At 49.6% G+C, this 14,561-nt stretch overlaps 1 protein-coding gene across 1 annotated transcript in view; it reads left to right on the top strand.

Moving 5' to 3' along the window:
* The window catches only part of Trappc9 (trafficking protein particle complex subunit 9), a 451,464-nt gene that overhangs the window by 114,364 nt on the left and 322,539 nt on the right, over positions 1-14,561 (top strand). The window contains exons 15-16 of the mRNA XM_069991461.1: positions 3,563-3,726; positions 14,267-14,419. Of these exons, the coding sequence (XP_069847562.1) occupies positions 3,563-3,726; positions 14,267-14,419 (317 nt within the window). The remainder of the gene's footprint in view (positions 1-3,562; positions 3,727-14,266; positions 14,420-14,561) is intronic.

The raw sequence follows: 14,561 nt of genomic DNA, 5'->3' as shown, positions 1-14,561 counted from the left end.
GAGTGTTTGCCTTGCATGCATGAGGCCCTGGGTTCGATTCCTCAGCACCACTTAAGCAAAAAAAGCCAGAAGTGACACTGTGGCTCCAGTGGTAGAGCACCAGCTTTGAGCTGAAGAGCTGAGGGCCAGCGCCCAGACCCAGAGTTCAGGCCCATGACTGATGGGGGAGGGGAGAGAGGAGTGTGTGTGTGTGTGTGTGTGTGTGTGTGTGTGTGTGTGTGTAAACTTGCAGTATGACCTAGCAATTCTACTGCAAGATATCCTTCCAGTGCAATTATATATTGACATAGAAACTCAGGCATGACTTTGTAGTCAAGAGTGGAAAAGGCCTACATGGCTATCAGGTAATGAATGAATACACAAAAGGTGGCTCCTTTGTACAGTGGCAAAAAACAATGAGAGAAAAATGAGAGAACTGCTGATGTATGTTGCAGTGTAGGTGGCCCTCACACGAGATGCAAAAGGCCCTGTGGTATCTGATTCCTGTTGTTTGAAATGTCTGCAAAGGCAGATCTGTGGAGAAGAAAGCAGACCAACAATTTCTGGGGAGGAACAGGGATTTGACTACAAGGGCCAGGCATCTCTCTGGGCAGATGGAAACACTTTACAATTGTTTCTCAGTGATGGCTGTACTCCTTTGTAAATTTGCTAAAAACAGATTGTATATCTAAAGTAAAGTAAACTTTATGGTTTGTAATTGCACCTCAGTTAGGTTGTATAGCTAAGTCGTTTCAGGATGAACATTGTAGTTGTGTCTAAGGTAGCCTGGGGGGGGGGGGAGGGCATTCTTGTCTCTGTAACTGTGTTCCTGGGGATATGGGCTGCCTCCATTGTAGCAGCTTCAACAGTTAAGTCTGCAGATGTCTGCTCAGGCCTTGCCTGCCGGCCTACCTATTGTTCTTCATGGTAATGAGGCACCTGGCAGATGCCAGGTTAGGGAAGACACAGGCTCGGGGCTGCAGGGGTAAGTCTGAAACTCCTGGGCCTTTTGCAGAGCACCAGCCACCTGAACAAAAACTCAAGGTGAGCCACAAGAGAGAGCTGGTTGGAGATGTGACAGTGCTGAGCCTGCTGCGGGACGGGAGGCTGGGGACAAGCGTGCTTGGTGGAAGGGCTTCACCAGGAGGAAGCAGCTTGTTGGGAAAGGCCATGCCACCTGCCCTGTCAGTACAGCTGCCTCAAAGCTTACCTTTCCAGCTGTACCAAGCGAAGAACAAGATCCTAGCCCTCACCATGCCCCTCTGTTTCTCCCGTTTCTAGGATAGATTCTAGAGATAATATCCATAGATATTATCCGAAGCGGAGGCTTCTTACTGTGCTGTGGTGGGCTGTGGTGAGGGCACATGCACTCCCTGGCGTTGATGCTTGCAGGGAATCCTGAGCACAGGGCAGGGGGTGGAGCCTGCGGTGGAACTGAGGCCTGTTAGTTCTCTGACAGAGCCAAGGGCTGGGAAGAGCACCCCATGGGAACAACTTGGGCTTAAAAGGGAGATTATTTTTCTAAGGTGCTTTTATGCACTAAGAAAGTGACTATTCTTTAAAGGAGTGTTGTCTGTAATATGAGAGTGACTCATTAAACTCCCTCACATTTGTCTATACCTGAGGTGTGCTTTGTGCTTGAGTGAACAGCACAGTGCCAGCTCCAGTTTCAGCCAAGCTTCTCTGCTCACAGCTGCTGGGCCAGGGCCAGGTCCTGTGGCTGCGTCTCCTCTGCTCTGCTCTGTCCTTCTTTTCTTCCTTCCTTCCCTCCCTCTTTCCATCTCTTCTCTCCTCCATCTCTTCCCTTCTTTCCTCAGAGGGCCTTGTCACCTTGACAGATAGTTCAGTTCCTGACGCAGAGGAATTCATCCGGATCCATCACACTCTTAGTTTCTGAGAATCTGGGCTGACCGTCAGAGCTCTCCTATCCAGGCCTAGAACCAGGCTCCAGGAGTGTGGAGTGGCTTGGTCAGGTCTCTCTTGTTTTAAGCATGACTTTGTTTGGAAACCAGAGGTGTGAAGCTGTTAGTATATGGAGCATTCCTCACTGTCCTGTGGTCCAAACATCTAGATGTGAACTCTCCAGTGTCGTGGGAGATTGCCTGGCGCTCAACTTCGAGCTGTGCGCAGTGCCCAGGGCAGAGCTAGAAAGCATAGGTCCCTTGGAGGCTGTTGGACCCTGGGCACAGTGGTGTCGCTGAGGTTCCTGTTGATCTCCTGATCTATCTACAGTTTTATTAAGTGCAACATTAGCTCATATTTCCAGCTAACTGTGGCTGTCAGTGTAAGTCCTTCGGAAGTAAAGAGGGAGATTGTAAGGTCTTAGGCAAATCTTGGGGTTCCTTTTTCGCTGTGGCTCCTTCCAGTTCACCTAGCCTTTCCTTTGTGGCCAGGCTTCCTCACAGCTGTAAATACATTTTAACTTTGCCTACCTTTCATGCCTGTCATCTTTGCCAGCTGGCTTTTGTCTTGACTGAGTCCAAGAGTCCTTTCCTGGGGTACAGTGCCTCCTGGTAGGAAGTCTGTTTGCTGCTGGGGTAGTTAGTATGTGGATCCAGTGCGCTCCAGCAAAGCTTGAAGATGCAGGGCATTAGTGCAGGAGGCTTGGGGGCGGTGGGGGGGGTGGAGAGCCCTGGGGTTGGGCTGCACAGGCTATGCTGCTGGCTACCTGGCTTAGTCCTGCAGGGAGGGCCGCATGAGGATGGAACCCACTGCCCTGTCACTTTCGGGGTTGATGGGCAGTGCTCATGGTTTGCACCTTAGGGATGGAATATGGAATATGTTGCATATACTTTTTTTTTTTGTCGGTCTAGGGGCCTGAACTCTGGGCCTGGGCGCTGTCCCTCAGCTCTTCAGCTCAAGGCTAGTGCTCTATCACTTGAGCCACAGCACCACTTCCGGCTTTTTCTGCTTATGTGGTGCTGAGGAATCAAACCCAGGGCCTCATGCATGCAGGGCAAGCATGCTACCACTGAGCCACCTTCTCAGCCCCTGTTTTATGTACTTTTAATTTTTTCTTTGGCCCTAATTCTCATGGAATTAGTAGGAATGGATAATTGAAGTTTTCCTATTAAATCCATGGATTTTTTTTCCCAAGGCAATTCTGAGCATGAGAGCAGTACCCTTAGGGTCATTTTTTTTGTATATATATTTTTATTGTAAAGATACTGTACAGAGGGGTTATAGTTACGTGAATAAGGTAATGAGTGCATTTCCTATCAAGCATTGTTACCTCCTCAGTGTCATTTGTTAATCCACCATTTTATTTTTGCTCTCTTCAACCTGGTGACGCAATGTTTTCATGTTTCACAAATGCCCAAGAAACTGAGGCTGAGCAAGAGTATCAGATTTTTAGCCCGCAACTATATCTGTGTGAACCAGGCCCTGGCAGGTGGCTGTTGGCCATTGGCTTTCTGTCGCTGATGCTGGGCACTGAGTCTCACATTTGAAGTTGGGGTTTGCCCACGTATTTCTGAGGTTCACTGGTGTGGCCATTCTCTTATATGGTGTGGACGGTCCTAGCATGCTGTCAGGTTCTTCGCACTCCTCTTGCTCACATTTATCACTGTTATCACTATTTCAGATCTGCACACTCACTCCAACCATCTTCTGGTGATGAAATATCTACTAATGTGTCGGTCCAGCTTTATAATGGAGAGACCCAGCAACTTGTCATTACCTTGGAAAATATTGGGATGGAGCCATTGGAGAAACTGGAAGTTACCTCAAAAATTCTCCCCACCAAGGGTAGGTAGTGCTGGGACTGCGTGTGCTGTTTATTAGCAGTAGGTATACACTGAGTGACTAACTCTGGTAGTCTTTGATAGGTTTGGTGATACTGCATTTCATCCTCCTCTCCTTTTCCCATTAGTGGACCAAATACAGGTGCAGTATGTACAAACTGTCTCTCTAACACAAAATACCTTCCTTTAGCACTCTGAATTCCAATTAATTGGTGGTTTGGGTTGGCTTTGGGACAAATAAGCCAATATTGAATGATGGAAAGTGCTGATTTATATGGTGAAAGCCATTCACATCTCTTATGATGTACCTTGCCTTTACAGTTTGGTAACAGGAAAATATTTTTTCCTTCTCTCAACTAAATCCAGATGGTAACACTGTTGGTGACACGTCCATGCTTGCTCTTTCTGGGGCACACCCTCTCCTCTGGAAATTCTCCACCTGTCCCTGTTGTCAGGGTGCCCGAGGCCCTGCGCACCCCCTCAGCGGCATCTCAGCTGTCTCCCCTTACTCTGTGCTCACGTGTGTCCTTGGGAGCTCATTTCCATTTCCCTTCTACACTGTAGGACCAGTCATCTCTTCCTCCTGGAGCTTAGCTTCCTGATTTCTGTTCCTACCCCGTTGTCTCCTCAGCTTTGATTCTAGCCAAGCTTCTCTAACCAGGGAAGCTCTCCCAGGACTGGGTCACGGGGTGTTTTGCCATTTCAGAGTGCCCCAAAGCGCCACAACAGCTCCTCATCACCATGTGCTGTGATGGCCGGTTACTGGTTCAGTACCTGAGAGTCTCAGATGTAGCCAATTGGTTTTTTCTTCCATTTCTGGGTATTGGCACATAGTAAGGCGCTCAGGACAGAGGGGCTGTTGATAGAAAGCGGTTAATGAGATATGCCATCTAGCTTATTGCTAGGGAGGATGTACTTAGTAAGAGTGGCAAGCTATTCTGGAATTCCCATGTATGCTGTGTGCCCCTTTCTTCTCCCCCTCCCCCTCTGTGTCCTCTCAGGCCGTCCTCCCCGCCACAGTGGTTTCTGCATTCCCCAGCCACTGCCTGGTCTTGGAGTTTGGCTTCTATCCCACCCACATGCTCTACAATTAGCGTTTTGCTATATATGCACATGCAGGCTGCCCATCCATTCGTTAATCCATCTTTGTGTGTGTGTGTATGTATGTGTGTGTCACATGCAGGCTGCCCATCCATTCGTTAATCCATCTTTGTGTGTGTGTATGTATGTGTGTGTACACGTGTGCTAGGGCTTGAACTAAGAGGGCCTGGGTGCTGTCCTTGAGCTTTTTTACTCAAGACTAGCAGTCTACTACTTGAGCCACAGCTCCATTTCCAGCTTTTTGATGGTCAGTGGGAGATCATGGTCTCACGGACTTTCCTTCCCAGGCTGGTTTTGAGGGACGATCCCCAGATCTCAGCCTCTGGAGTAGCTAGGATGACAGGCCTGAGCCACCAGTGCCCCTCTTAATCTATCTTATTTTTAATGTTTAAGCCACGGATTTTAGTAATTTTACTCCTAAATGCTTCAGCAAGTATTTTTTTTAAATCAATCACAGTGTGAATTTTTGGTAAAATATGTGTGCAGTGAAATGTACAAGTCTTTAGTGTGTCGTTTGGTGAGTTTTGACAAATATAGATACCCTGGCCAACCCATGCCCTTTGGTGATACAGAACAGAACATCTCCGTTCTGGAGACAGTTTTCTCGGGTCCCTTTGTATCCGCCCTCCCTGCCTCTCCCCCAGAGGCTCCCTCTCTTTTCCATTTACCTGCTCAGCCCTGGTGAGGGCTGTTAATGATGCAGAAACTTGGAGCCTGCACAGCAGCTGGACGGAACCCAGGGGGGACGACTCTTTGGTGGTCATGCCGACACCCACCTTCTCCACTCAGCCTCGCATTGAGTTTCTTACCTGGCCTTGCCCAGACCTCATTTCTTGCTTGCTGGACTGCCCTCTGTACTGGGCCCTGGGATGGGGAGCCGGTCTGCCTTAGGCCACATGGCAGGTTCATGAGAACTCCGGTCTCTTAATTTTGAGCTCTGGTGTCTTCCTCGGTGTCTTCATGGGAGAGGAAGACAGTCGTATAATATATAGCATGGCACCACCATTTCCTAAACAACATGGTTACAAATGAAAACTTAAAGCCATCTTAAATTATTGTCCCAAGCTAGAGTACATTTACACATGGGATGAATGAAAACAAACCATCTGCTTCCAAAATATGTAAAGGCAATGATTCCTCCCATGTCCCAAGAAGGTGTCAGCCCTGACAGATGACCTGCCCTCGTGAGGAGATAAGGACACCCCTCCGGGGACTGCAAGCCGTTCTGGGTGCAGTGGCAGCTGCTTCCATTCTGGTTTTATGTTTGTTTGAAGGCCGGCACATTGAGCTCCCCTTCGCCACGTGGCGTGACATCCTGCCGTCTGCGTGCTCCGCTCTCCTTTCTCGTGGCACAGTTAGCCTTTTCCTTTCCATGCTCCGACTTGCTGGAAAGGTGGCTCTTCACCTCATCCTCGCTCACTTTCTTCACAACAGGGCTTTTGGGCCAGGGCGGTGGCCTGTGTGTTTTGCTGCTGCAGCCTCAGGGCCGAAGGGCTAGGGACAGTGCTGGTGACACTCAGTGAGTGCAGCTCTGGTGCCCTCTGCATGGCTGCCCTGAGGGTAAGCTGTCCGGGCAGAGCACAGGAAGCTCCGGGCACAGGCCAAGAACCTCACTTCACTCACATTTGCTTTAAGAATTCCATGTCCAGGCACAGCGTTTCATACCTATAATTCTAGCTACTCAGGAAGTGGAGATATGAAGGCTTGAGGCTTGAGGCTAGCTGCGGCAAAAATTTAGCCAGATCTCCCCTTCCCTCCTCTCCTCTTCTCTTTTCTGTGTGTCCCCCCCCCCTTTGTCTATCTCCTCTCTTTCTTTCTCCCCTGTCTCTGCTCTGTCTCTCTCCCTTGTCTGCTCTCTGTCTCTCTTTGTCTTAAGTGAGATAGCTGGTAGCCTGATGTTTTCTGATGCTGGCAGAGTCCAGCTGTCCTCTTCTGCAGTGTTTCCAGAACAGACATCGCAGGAGTGCCTGTGCTGCACTGGTACCTGGTGTGTGGGGAGGAGCTGATGGGTTTGCTTCCCTGGGCTGCCAGGCCTGGGAACCAGAGCAGTGGGATTGTTCAGATCGACTTGAACCGAGCCAGTACACGACCCACCCGAGGAAGACGGGTTCCTGTTCTTCCCAAAGTGTTGCAGACACAAGCTCAGCCTTTCTCCTTGTTCTCATACCTTTTTTGGAAAGATGCACCATCCTCTGGATGAGTGAGCATGCATTGCCCATCAGAACTAGAGACCTAGAAGTGGCGCTGTGGCTCAATTGGTAGAGCACTAGCCTTGAGCTTAAGGGCTCAGGGACAGCGCCCAGGCCCAGAGTTCAAGACCCATGACCAAAACAAAACAAACAAAACAAAACCAAAAAAACCAACTAGAGACCACACAGCAGTTAGCCAGAGCCCTGCTTGGTACCCAGGGAGGAGGCAGAGGAAGCTAGAAACAGCCTGGGAGGCCCTTCTTTCTGTCCACATGGGGTCCTGTAGCACCAGGGCTCAGTAATGAGCTGGCCGCAGGGCTGCATGGACGTCATTTTCCCTGCTGAGTGTCCGACTTTCTGTCTGGTCTGTCTCTGAGTTGCTGTGCTATTTTCATGTAATTATTATTTTTAACATAAGGCAGAGTTTTGAAAATAAGTATTGTATGAAAGTGGTTTCTACTTAGTGTCATCAAAGTGAGCGTGCTGTGGGAGTGAAGGGAAGGACTTCGTCTATCTGGCTCTTCCTGAAGTTTCCACACCAACTCCCACCTGATGCCCTGGCATGGCTAGAGCAGAGATGTGGCTGAGAACAGGTTGCTGTGGCCAGCACTGCGGTGGAGAAGGGAACCAGCAAGAAGTCCCCCAGCACGACTGGGAGCCCTCAGTGTCAGCATTGCTGTCCACAGTCAGACTAGCCTGGGTTGAATCCTGGCTTTGCCTCTTAGTGGCTTGCTTCTGTGACCATCTTTTTCTTCTTGGTAGAGATTGCTTTCTGACACCTTTGGGGTTGCGATAGTACACGTGAAGTACTTACTGCACTCCCTGGCATTACCAAGGGTTCAGTACACAATAGTTCTTCCTGTAAGCCCCTGTTATTGGTGCTGCTACTATTGTTATCTTTTAAACTGTTACTTTGTCACCTTCCTTAAACAGGCAAACCTTTCTCAGCATTTGCAGTGCGGTTGCGGTACTGAGGAGTAAATTTAGGATGTCGAGCATGCTTACGTGTGTCTCCCAGCCCTGAGCTGCACCTTCCTCCCAGCATTCCAGAAGTCCATCCTTTGGCTTGTTGCCACCCTGTTGTCTTCCTGTCTCTTTTGCATCCACTGTGTCGGGTACTGTGCTTTAGGGAGTGGTGCCACGCAGTGACGCGTGTCTCCCTGGGGTGCTCACGATGGGGAAGCTGGGCTGTGAGGAGGTGTCAGGTGGGCAGTACCAAAGTAGAGAGAGCAGGGCCCAGGCCCTCTCCTGCCACCTGAGCTTCTTGTCTGGCTCAGCAGCTCGTCTTGGACGGGCTTCTCAGCAGGCCCTTGCTGTTGTGCTGGGCACTGGGGACCCCAGGTGAGTTGGATCCAGGCCTCTTTCATGTGGCCAGCCAGCCTTTTCCAGCCCGGCCCTTTCCCCCCAGCCAGGACCAGGGCACCTCTTGAAGGCTTTTCCAACCCCTTCCACTAGGATTGTTTTCACCATTCCTGCTGCACAAAGCCAGCGGCATTTCTCCCAACAGTGCTCACCTCACTCGGCTTTGTGTTCTTTAACAATCAGACGTTTATGTTACAATTATATGCAGCGACTGAGCAAGTGCATGGATAATATCTGAGCATTGTCCCAGGGAGCTCACGGCTCCATATGGGAGTCAGACATGTTCATGGGCTTGTGCTGAGCCTGGGCCGCTCACCTGTGTTGTTTCTTCTCCATGTGACTGCCCACAGAAAATGGACTTGCAGGTGATTCTCTGCCAGGATGCCAGAACTCCCGGAGGACTAAGAGCCATTCAGGCTGGTGCCTCTCTGTGTGTATGTATGTGGTTTCAGTGCCTTGTATAGCACAGCCAGCTCTGGGGTCAAGCCAGAGAAATCTGTGAGCCAAGGTGACATGGCTTGTAACTGGCGCCTCCAGTGTCGGATGTTCAGCTTGGTGGGAGCCTGAATGAGAAAGATCTGAGCAAGACAGGAAGGGCAGAAGTGAGGGCGCCCAGCCTGCAGGGGGGATTTAGGGTATTAAATTAATTCTTAGTTGTTTGGAGTCTTCATGCGTCATGCTTATGCAAAAAGTTAAAATGTGGAGAAAAGCACACTTGTTACAACAGAAAGGCAGCACTATTCACAGGTGTGCTGTTTATGTCCCACAGGTTTCTTTATATATTCAACAAGTGAGCCTACAAAGAGCAATGTGTGGCAGATTGCTGGGTCCTGGCAGAATCCCTTCTGTGTGGCCCTGAGCACCTAGCCAGAGCAGGGACAGTAGTAGGCCTATCCAGGGTAGCTGTGCAGATGCAGTAACACGGTCCACAGCTCTGCTCAGCACAGCCCTGGTTTATGGCTGTCCCCTCAGGCTAGCAGGGGAAGTGGGCAGGGGCTGGGGAAGTTGTAGGAAGCACAGTACCTGGCCCTGGGCCACTGCTTCCTCCCGTCTTCCTCTGGGATTGGGGTTGGCCTTGGTCTCACAGCCCCGCTGAAATCTCCGTGTTCTCTTCTCTCTCACAGACCCCTGTCCCCATCATTGTGTCCTTAAGTCCAGACGGCAAGCATAGTGCTGTGATCATGGTTTTAGTTTCCTTGCCCTACTAGTCATATGTCTCTGATCAGCTAAGATGATTAATTGTCGCCTCGAGCCCCAGACCCTGCAGGACAGCAAATCCTATTTTAGTTCTGGACAGTTAATTGATTCAACACAGAAACTGTTCTGTGTGCAGTTGTGGTACAAATTCTTAAGGTACTTTTTGAATTGAGAGAAAGCTTCTGTCTTATCTGGTCTACTTATGGGGACTTCTCCTGTGCATGGCCCCATTGTTCCTATAGTCGGACCAGCAATCCTCTCCCCCACTTAAGTCTTTACCCTCTTGCTAGCAGGGAGTCATACCCATATTTTTCTCTTTGCCCCTAGGGCCTAAGATAGTACCTGGCGTGAGAATATCTCCAGTCTGTGCAAATGAAAGCTCCCTGAGCTGGGTCCTGGTGGCTCATGTCTGTAATCCTAGCTACTCAAGAGGCTGAGTTATGAGGTTCTTGGTTCAAAGCCAGCCTGGGAAGGAAAGTCCATGAGATTCTTATTTCCAGTTAACTGCCGTGGACCGGGTTCTGTCGGGACGACGGAGGATACCTAGGGGAGGAACCTGGAATAGGATGGGGAGATGGCAAACAGACAACTGACACACATTAGGAGTGGATGCTGAGTGCGATTTAATGCAGAGGATAACAAACTTTTATAGCAAAAGTCTCCATAAGAAAGGGCAAAAGGTTACATAATCTTGCTGCAGGGCTTCATTCTTGGGCGGTCACCAGCTGGTCGCCTGAAAGGGCAAAAGGTTACACAACCTTGCTGCAGGGCTTCATTCTTGGGTGGTCACCAGCTGGTCGCCTGATAGGCACTTGTTTCCGGCTTATCTCTAAGAAATATAATGGGTTTTGATGTTTGTCATAAACTAACCATTACCTTATTTCTATAGAGGCCTTAACTGTCCCATAAGATCTTTTCTGTTCCTTCTTTAATAGTAAACACCAAGGAGACTTAGATTTAGCAAGTCTCTTAGTAAATGAAAGAGTAATAGGAAGTTCTTTCTCCTAAGTAGTTATCTCAGCAATTGCCATACATTCTTTCTGTTCTAGCCGCGCCTACAGCTTTTTGTAAATCTCTTACAAACAATTCCTTCTGCTGAAGTGACATCGTGAAACCCCCAATACTTTTATATTTGCGTATGGCTTGTCTACTAGCCTCCATAAGAGGGGTTTCAGGGTAGCACGTAACTCTGGTGAGTTAGTCATATTTTTAAGACACTCATCAGATATTGGAGTCGTCAACACTCTTAAGAAAGAGCTTTGAATAAGGGAACGTTGACAATGAGTAAGTACAATGAACAGCAGAAACAGTAAAAGATTAATAGGCACTCTTATACAGTGAGGAAAAGAAAGGCAGAAACACATCTTTCCCAGGGGCTTGCCAGCCTTTTTCCAGGAGTAGGCCTCTTAGAAGCCCTATTCTCCGAGGTAGACTTCGGTGAAGTCCCAAAACTTGGAGATAGGTTTCTGTAAAGCCCCATTCTCTGAGGTAGACTTCGGTGAAGTCCCAAAACTCAGAGATAGGTCTCTGAAGCCCCTATCTTAGGTCTGATAGATGGTTTCCCATGCTAAGCAGACTCCACTGGAGTTGGCGTGGCAGTTAACCATCAGAAAACTGGAAGTGGCGCTGTAGCCCAAAATGGTAGAGCACTGGCCTTGAGCAAAAGAGCTCAGGAACGGAGCCTAGGCTCTGAGGTCAAGCCCTATGACTGGGTGGTGGGGGAAGGGTGGGAGCTCCCTGAGTGGATGGGTTGTGTGAAGCAGGTGTCACTCACCACAGGGAGGGAGTCCATAGAAGCCTGTGTATAGACCACACTGGGCAGCTTGCTGTGTTGTATGTTATAGTGTCTCATTCCCTTACAAACAGCCTGTTGGGATGACGGAGGACATGGAACTGTCCCATCACGGAGCTAGTACGTGCTGTGCTGGGACTCAAGCTCTAGCCTGCCTGGCCCCAGGGCTCATGTGCTTGGGTATTACATTCCTCTCCCCCCTCTCCACACACACTTCCTCTTTTGGAGGTACTGTGTCATATCACCTTTGTGAGGATTTCCTGGGAAATAGTCTACACACCAGAGACAAGGCTGAAAATAGGGGAGTTGGGTGGAGGGTACATGGAGGTGAGTGGGGGAACAAGCCACCCTGGCCAGTCCTACCTCTCACTTTTGATAGCTTTGAGCAAATTGCTTCACTCTGAGCTTTAGTTGCCTCTTTTACAACACAGGAACAACGTAGCTCTCATGTGGCATTAGATGATAGTACTTATTATCTTGCATTTCTTGGACTGACTCCTATCTCCTTTCTCCCAGTGGTCCTGCGGTGTCTGTGAGCACAGAGTTTGGGAAGGAGAGGTAGAGCTTAACTGATCAGTGTGGATTAGCTTTTCCTTCCTCTAATCAAATTCTTTTTTGTTGGTCATGGGGCTTGAACCCTGGGCCTGGGTGCTGCCACTCAGCTCTTCAGCTCAAGGTTAGCACTTGAGCCACAACACCACTTCCTGTTTTCTGAGTGGTCTTTCCTGCCCTGGCTGGCTTTGAAACACGATCCTCAGATCTCTGCCTCCTGAGTAGCTAGGATTACAGACATGAGCCACCATGTCCGACACTGATCAAATTCTTTTAAGCCATTTGATCACCTGTTATTTGTGTGGCAATAGCAATGACACAGACCCATCACTTTAGAAAAGTTTATTCATCTGGCAACAGAGTGGAGTCTGGGGACAGAGACAGTGATACCGATATAGGCCAGGTTGGTAGGAGTAAATTAGGGGCCAGTGTAAATGTATATGGGGGGAGGGGCTGAGATTATTCCAAAATGATCTGTTAGGTTCTTTTTTTCCTAGAACTGAATTTTGAATTTAGGCTCCAGCTCTTGTTAGGCAGGTGCTGTGCCATTTTAACCACACCAGCAGCCTTTTTTTTTTTTTTTGGGTCCAGTCGTGGGGCTGAACTCTGGGCCTGGGCACTGTCCCTCAGCTCTTCAGCTCAAGGTTGGCGCTCTACCACTTGAGTCACAGGGCCGCTTCTGGCTTTTTTTTCTGCTTATGTGGTGCTGAGGAATCGAACCCAGGGCCTCATGCATGCAAGGCAAGCGCTCTACCACTGGGCCACCTTCCCAGCCCTCTGGCAGCCTTTTTGTTTTAGTGTTTTCAGATTGTGCTGTTTGCTGGAGCCAGTGCTGAAGTGCAGTCCTTGTACTCATGCTTCCCGAGTTGTGATTAGGTTGTGCTCCACACCCAGTGTTTTGGTTGAGATTGGGTTTTGCTAATGTTTTTTGGACTGGGCTGGCCTTGAACCAACAAACCTCCCCCTGAATGTTAGTACAGTTTTGTTTGTAAAAGTATACTATATGCTCATTGTGGAAAATTCAGAGAATACAGAGTAATTTGAACTACCTTATGAACCCATGACTCAAAGACAACCAGTATTAGGAAGGCAGCTATGCCTGTCTCGGTGCAGTTAGAATCACATTCTATGTTGTTTGGAGATCTGCTTTTTTCCACATAGCCTTTCCCCATCTGTTCTAATTATAAATCTAAAATGATGTCTTGGCATGCATGGATGGGTTTCACATCGTACACTGTGGAGTGCCTACCGGGTGCCAGGTCCTGTTAGTCATGGAACGGGGAGGAAGCCGACGGCTGCTAGCACTAATGTACACTTACCGAATGCCAAGCGCAGAGTGCCGCAGCCTGGAAGCATCCCCCCCCCCACAGCTATGGGAAGGGCTGTGAGGATTATCCAGTCAGGAAAGAGGAGTAGCCACCACCACCCGAGTGCTTACTGTGGGCCAGGCAAACACTTGCTTTTATTAACATGATTCTGCATGGCACCCCAGGTTATAGATGAGTGAAGTGGGGCGTGCACAGGTGTGTGAGGAAGCGCGGCCTCCCAGGCGGCCCCGCAACACCAGACTTTCAAGCCAGGTGGACTGTGTGTGGAGCAGAGAGCACCTCTCTCTCAGCCCCTCCTTCCACACCTCTCTCATGCCCCCCTTCCATTCTGCCTCTCCCACTGCCCCTCCCACGCCCCTTTCCTCTTCCAGGACCCCTCCCCCCAGTACCTCCTCCCTCTTCCACCCCACAAGCCCCCCTTCCACATCCTCCTCTCCTCCCCCCCTTCCCCACACCTCCCTTCCCCACCCTTCTCTCCCAGTGCTCCTCTCACGCCCATTCTGTCCCCTCCAGCCCCCTCGCTGCTTCACACCGTCTCCCCCATCTCCCCCTTACCCTCTCCATAGAGCTGCACATAGTTGTACACTTCTGATTGTAGGTTGTGTTTCTGAAGAAAATGCAAATATAAGCCCGTCCCTCCCCCCCCCCCCCCCCCCACTAAACTTGACACTGTCTCTCTTTAGAGTGGTACAGTAGAGAACACACTTTAGAAATCTAGTTTAGCTCTCATTTATATGAGCAAAGAAAGTGTTTAGGTTGTGGGCAAGAAAGAGCTGCCTACTAGAAGCAGATTCCTCAGTTTAGGCCTCCAACTCTTGATACTCTTCCTCTGCTTTGTGCCTCCTCTGTACATGGGCAAGTGCTAAGAAGATTCTAGAATCTTCTTAGCATTTCCTCCTCTCGTGTTTTCAGTCCTTTTCCTTTGGCCTTGCTTTGAATGCATCAGAAGTCCCTGGCGGGGGTGGGAGGGGTAGGTCTCTGACCTCAAGAATGTCCCCCTCACCACTGCCGTTTTTATTGTAGAAAAGTTGTGCGGAGACTTCTTGAGCTGGAAGCTGGAAGAAACGCTGTCCCAGTTCCCTCTGCAACCTGGCAAGGTGGCTACCTTCGCCATTAGCATCAAAGCCCGATTGGACTTCTCCTGCCAGGAGAACCTCCTCCAGGATCTCAGTGATGGTGAGCCTCCCAGTTTATCCCCCCTCGGCCCCCGGTCAGCACTGCAGCCTGCTGCCCAGGCCTGCTGCTCCGTCCTCAGTGTGAGCTTCCTGGGACTTGTCCTGACTGCTCTGTGTGTCTGAAAGTAATAACACTACATTTT

Source organism: Dipodomys merriami, unplaced genomic scaffold, assembly GCF_024711535.1.
Source record: "Dipodomys merriami isolate MVZ:Mamm:240054 unplaced genomic scaffold, mDipMer1.0.p SCAF_4, whole genome shotgun sequence".
Lineage (NCBI taxonomy): Eukaryota > Metazoa > Chordata > Mammalia > Rodentia > Heteromyidae > Dipodomys > Dipodomys merriami.
The sequence above is the reverse complement of the archived record's forward strand: the minus strand, read 5'-3'. Positions and strand labels throughout refer to the sequence as shown.